This window comes from Vigna radiata, chromosome 5 (assembly GCF_000741045.1).
Source record: "Vigna radiata var. radiata cultivar VC1973A chromosome 5, Vradiata_ver6, whole genome shotgun sequence".
Classification (NCBI taxonomy): Eukaryota; Viridiplantae; Streptophyta; class Magnoliopsida; order Fabales; family Fabaceae; genus Vigna; species Vigna radiata.
In genome coordinates, this window is record NC_028355.1 from 34,492,497 (window position 1) to 34,498,679 (window position 6,183).

The window sequence follows — 6,183 nt, forward strand, 5'->3', positions numbered from 1 at the left end:
TAAATATTATTATCTTTATAAAATTTTATTAATAATACAAATTATATTAGATACAAATGATTTTTAATTTATAAAATATTTCTTAATTTAATGATTAATTATTTTTTGTCTCTTGGTATACAAAGTTTTATTTTTTAACAATAATTATTTAATGATGTAATGCCATTAATTATTTGTTTTTAAATATTGATTAGTAATCAATAATGCATTGATTTTGGTTTTAATAAAAGGGTATTAAATATAGATTAAATGTTGAAATAAATATAATAATAAATTCATTCAAACTTTCACAAGTAAATGAACAATTAATAGTCTTCCTTTCCTAATTGAATATCTGCATAATTTAATACTTGCTTTTAAATTCTTTAAAAATGATTTTCAAAAATTAAAATTAATGTTTTAAATTATTTTATCACGTTACAATAATACTTTTATGACATAAAAATCATAAAATTTTTGTTCAGGCCTTTCACCTTTCCTAAATTTAAAAATAGTTTTAAACATTCAAACTTATGTTTTTATGATTTACATGAATGTATAACATCAAAGATACATTCATAACATATATGAAACACTTCTTCAACTCACAAATATTAAAAGAGGGGTTAGATTATTCTAGAATAATTCTTGATAAAATTACCTTCTCCAATAATTTTTTATATAACTTATATTTTATTAATTCAACCATTATATATTTTGATAGTTCAATAAATCAGGCTAATTGATTTTTTTCATCAATGCTACAGTCAACACTTATTAATTTTATCGTTATATATAATACATGTTAATTAAATTTAGTCAATAATCAAATTTATTATATAGTTTTGAATAACTTTAATTATCACATAATAATTACTAATCAATATTAATGTCATTAAATGTTTTTCACACTTAATTAATATCTACTTTTTTTTATATATTTTCAACCTCGTATATGACTTTAGAATAATTATAGAACAATTAAAAATTTCAAGATATGGTAATTATTTATTGATTGACATTGTAAATTTTGTTTAGAAGAACTGATTAAGAGGCTTATCGATTGATCGCTAGGAACATTTCACTATTATTTTAGTGATATTATTTGTGACTGAGTTTCAAATATTTTGAAATAATTATTGATTTAGGTCTTTCCCTTTAGATAATTGTAATTTTTTTTCTAATATTTACTATTTTTAAAATAAACTTAGTCAACTGCTCTGCTTTCATTTCAATTTGACTAATTACTTTGTGTTGATTCAATTTAATTTACAGTTCAGAAATATATAAACTTGAATAAATCAGCCTAACCTTACTTGAATATGTACACACATTATTATAATATATTTAAACTATTAAATATTAATTATGAAGAATTATAGTTTTTTGTTTTGATTAATTATTAACAGTCAAAATGTATATTACAGACAATGGAAAATGCATTAATTATTGAAATAATCCAAAATGTTATTATGAATAAAAGTCAAAAGTTAGACAACAAAGATAAATATGATTTATGTTTTCTAATGAAAAAAAAATTATTTAAAACACTGATAATACATGTAGATAATTATGATTGGAATTCGAAACTGGGTATATAATGAATAAGCATGATTTTGGACAGCTAATTTATTTATTTTAATGACAAATGCATATATTGAGATTTCAAAATAAAATGATCACTAAAACTCATATCCATTAATGAACTGAAAATGGAGAAAATGTTTCCATAAATGTCTCTACATAATTTTCATTACTGAAATTTTGGGACATAAAAGAAAAAACTCAGAAGTCTATTACAAGAAAAACACAGACAATTCAAGAAAAATGTGAAGCCATCGCCTTTTTCTCCCAGACTTCTCCTATACACTATTTTCTTTCTTTAATTTCCTCATATTTTCAACTAAATTCTCCTTTATTATTCTTACATTTAAAATAAAACTGTGATCACTACACAACACATTATTCAACCTAATAAATTTGTATGTAATTTGAACACTCATGTTACATTTTTCTTATAACCGTTAAAATAATCTACGGATTAATTTAGTCCATCACGAGTTCAGACTGGATTGAGTTTAAAAAAGTTATATTTTTTGATTCAGATCAGATTTCAATCCGACTCATTTAAATCCGGCTTATCCGAGTTGAATCCTGATGAGTCAGGTTGACGCACCAATCTACCTACCTAATTTTATTTTATTAAAATTTAATTTTAATTTTATAAAAAAATATTTATTATTTTTTTTACTTGAAAAAATTATTTAAGTTTCCTACTTTTAAAACTAATTAAACACCCCATGTTAGGAGTAAAATTTGTTTAGATTTAAATTATAGAAAGTTTGTAACTTTTTTATTTAAAAAAATTGTAATTAAGTGAGTCAATGAGACAATCTATTTACCCACCAACCCGTGATGAGTCGAACTGGGTTCGTTAATAAATGAGTCGAGTTGGGTTGACTCAGTAAGTAATCAACCTATGATTGATAGATCCGACTCGATAACCTATTTTTACAAAACTAATTTTTTTTTTAATTATATAGTCTCAAATCTATCTCTTATTTATAGAAAAAAACATAAAGAAATTATTTATTAAAATAATTAAAAGTACAATATAATATATTGTAGTGGAGTGAAAAAAAAAAAGGTGAAATTGAGAAGCAAGGAAAAAGAACGTAGCACAGAGCATGCAAATCGGAGCGAAATTATAGCTCACACCTCTAATGACATATTTCACCCTTTGTCTCTCTTTCTTAGTTTTTTCTTTTGTTTCGAAACACCAAATTAACCTTTAGCAAACGTTACCTTTGCATTTGGCCTGGGCCCCACACGCTCTTCTTTCTTTCTCTCTCTGCATCTCCCAGTTTCTTCTTCTCCATAAAATCCAAGTTTCAACATCAAATCCAAACAAAACAGAAAACGAAGCAAAGAGAAGACAAAGGGCAGAAGGGTTTGTTCCCTTTATATCTCTCTGTCTCTTCTTCATTCTTCACCACCATTTCATCTCTCCTCTCTCTCTCTCTCTCTCTTTCTCTCTCTCTCTCTCTCTTCCACCCTTTTCCATTCATTCTCCTGAGAGGAGAGAGACAACACCTACAGCTACAGCAACATCACCATCACCATCACCATCACCATCTCTCTATAATTAAACAAAACAAACATTCTCGTATACACCACCTTCTCCTGTAACGCCCGGACCTCGCATTCTGTGAATTGTAGCTGTTATGGCGCGGACATTCTCCAACAACGACAGCACCAACGATGAAACAGGCGATGACAGCAATGCTACAACGAAGGAAGAGGGCGAGGTCAAAGGTCGCGTGAGGAAGGGGCCCTGGACCCCATCCGAAGACGCCATCCTTGTAGAGTACGTGAAGAAGCACGGTGAAGGGAATTGGAACTCTGTGCACAAGAATTCTGGGTTGTACAGGTGCGGCAAAAGCTGCAGACTTCGCTGGGCAAACCATCTCAGGCCTAATCTCAAGAAAGGTGCATTCTCTCCCGAGGAAGAACAAATCATCATCGACCTTCATTCCAAGCTTGGAAACAAATGGGCCCGAATGGCCGCACAGGTATATCTATATACATATATATCTATATCTTTACATAAAAATGCTTACTTAAACTTTTTGGGGTTTGTTTCTTTTTTTTTTTTGGCTTATGTTCGTGTCATCATCGTTTCTCTTCTCTTATGTGTTTAATTCATTTGTTTATGGTCAGTGCAGCCTTTTTCCTTTTCCTTTTTCGGTTTCGGAAGTGAACACCCATTGGTTTCTAATTTGTTCCATCTGTGATTTGATCGTGCTGTCTGGTGGCGTGGATCTTTTCAAGCATCCGCGCTGTTGACACATGATTTGCATGTTTTTTGCTTCTAGCCTCTTTTTTCTTTTTTACTTTCCTGATTTGTATCTGCTTGAGATCTGCTAAATTTGATTTAAAAGCTATCCATCGATGGCAAAGAACCAGAGACAAAGAAGGGGTTACCTTCCTGCTCTATGTGCTTATCTGTTTTTGTTGGGTTACAATTTTACTGGGTTTAGTTTCCAGCAATGATTATCAGTAAAACATTAAATGTTGAAGCTTTTGTCATTCTTACCCTTTTGAACTTCAATGGAGTTTATTTTTTGGCTTGTTTTCCCTTTTCGTTTTAATTAATTACAGTTTCATGCATATTGTCAGATTTTGGATTTTGTATGAGCTGACCTCAGTCTTTTTGTCTGAATATATGGAATTGGAATCTTTGTTTATTTCTTTCAACAACGTACTTTCATCAGGACCCACTCGAGTTTTCTTTTGCCGAGGCTAAACACCAAACTTTATCACACCTTTACGTGATTTGGTTCTCCCACAACTTGTTTCTCTCACCATCTTTATCATGTTTCTGGTTTCAGTTACCTGGCAGGACCGACAATGAAATAAAAAACTTTTGGAACACCAGAATGAAAAGGCGTCAGAGAGCAGGGTTACCCATTTATCCTCCTGAGCTGCATGCAGAACCCACTGCATACAATGTACAACACCGCTACTTGGAACACCAACCTCATTCATCATTTGCTTTACTCCTATCTTCTTGTTACCCCAAGAAGCTCAATGACCCTAGCCAAACCAACGGTTTCAATGCAAATCCGCTGCAAAACCATCCTGATTCTGCCAACTGTTACATTAATCCAACCCAGAAGCACTTCAAGTTTTCCAATGACAATGGTGCAAGTACAAATCTTGCTTTTCCATTATCTCCTCTTTCTCAATATGGATCATCATCATCCACCCTTCTTAACCACAGTTTTGGTGATCATGGCATTATATCAGGGTCCCCATATGAATCCTTTCCTTTGATGTCAGGATCCACCCCTGACATCTCTTCTAACCAAACACCAACCCCAGCTTCATCCTATGCTAGTGGTGTTGATGGCCTGATGGGATCTTCAACCATGGCTAATAATAATAACAATGACTACTATGAAGTTGCACCGTTGTCACCTCCAAGAAACAGTGGACTGCTGGATGCTCTAGTGATGGAGGCTCAAGGACTTTCTCACAATGACAAGTCCAAGAAAGAGGAGGACCCGACCCTTGCTGTAAAACTATCTTGTAAGAGAAAGAACATGGAATATGCGGATGAGGGACGCACTGAACCTATGGTGTCAGCCATGAAGAAGAACAGTAGAAACAGTACTAGTACTGAAAACCAGAGGGATGATGATAATAACTTCTCTCAATTGTCAAAAGGTGAAACTTTTTCACTCTTGTGGTTGTTTCATATACTTTTTCACTCGATTGTCAGGAGATTTATTAATAAAGCTGCCGTGATGATGTGTTAAATTTTGATGATTTGGATGTGTAATATGCAGGAAAGAAAGTGATGAGAGAGGATCCGATGGAAGAGATGAACTCAATGGACGATGATTTGTTTAGTCTGCTGAATCAGTTTCCCTTAGAAACGCCAATGCCTGAGTGGTACCGTAGAGGGGAGAGTCAGTCATTGGGACTTGAAAATCAGCCGAATGCTTCACCACCTGACCCCGCTGATCAAGAGTATGCTTGGACTCTAGGAACTTGCTAGAACAACATGCCCAGCATATGCTAAATATAGCTTCTCGACAAAAATCTATGTCTTCTGTAATCATTACAGAACCAATTTAAAACCTCATTGTGAAGTAGATGTATGCAAATTAAACCCATATGGTATGTGTTAGAATTTAGAGATATTGAGTTAGCTAGCTAGGCTCATTAACTATTTCAAACCGCATGCACCATGCCACCCATATTCCATCTTCCTTATTTCATATTCCTCTCTCAGAAACAAATGGCTCGGTGTGAGAGTTAGACTTCAAATGTATGTTTGTTTGTTTGTTTCCATTTGTAGTTAATTCTAGTTCTTCCTTGTGCAATTAGAGAACAGTGCTGCAAAGGTTGCCTCTCGATCGTTTAGATAGAATTAATGTTTGTGTACGTGTGTGTGTGTGTTATCATATGCTTTATTAGACTCTCCGAAACCAAGTTTCATGGAACTGTAGCAGATTTACAATAGCATAAAGTTGGTTCGTAACAGTATCTCCTTGCCCTAACGTAAATAATGCTGTAGTAATCTGTTCCTAGGTTGATAATGATCTGATGAATTATGACTATTAATTTATTCATCATTTATCAGGTATATACGTGAGGAATACTATATTATGATTCCTTTCGTTTATGCAGCTAAAC

The 6,183-nt window shown here is 32.5% G+C and overlaps 1 protein-coding gene across 1 annotated transcript; it reads left to right on the forward strand.

Annotated features, from left to right (window-relative positions):
• The first annotated feature begins 2,712 nt into the window (after positions 1-2,712).
• LOC106760655 (transcription factor MYB101-like) lies at positions 2,713-5,754 on the forward strand. Its single transcript, XM_014644067.2, has 3 exons — positions 2,713-3,551; positions 4,371-5,208; positions 5,331-5,754. Exons 1-3 carry the CDS (start codon positions 3,204-3,206, stop codon positions 5,540-5,542), a joined length of 1,398 nt encoding a protein of 465 aa, XP_014499553.1. The 5' UTR covers positions 2,713-3,203; the 3' UTR covers positions 5,543-5,754.
• The last annotated feature ends 429 nt before the right edge of the window (positions 5,755-6,183 follow it).

Coding starts and splice junctions, on each gene's coding strand:
- LOC106760655 (XM_014644067.2), top strand. CDS start 3,204: ATGGCGCGGACATTCTCCAACAACGACAGCACCAACGATGAAACAGGC. Junction 3,552..4,370: donor GGGCCCGAATGGCCGCACAG/GTATATCTATAT, acceptor TTCTGGTTTCAG/TTACCTGGCAGGACCGACAA. Junction 5,209..5,330: donor CTTCTCTCAATTGTCAAAAG/GTGAAACTTTTT, acceptor TGTAATATGCAG/GAAAGAAAGTGATGAGAGAG.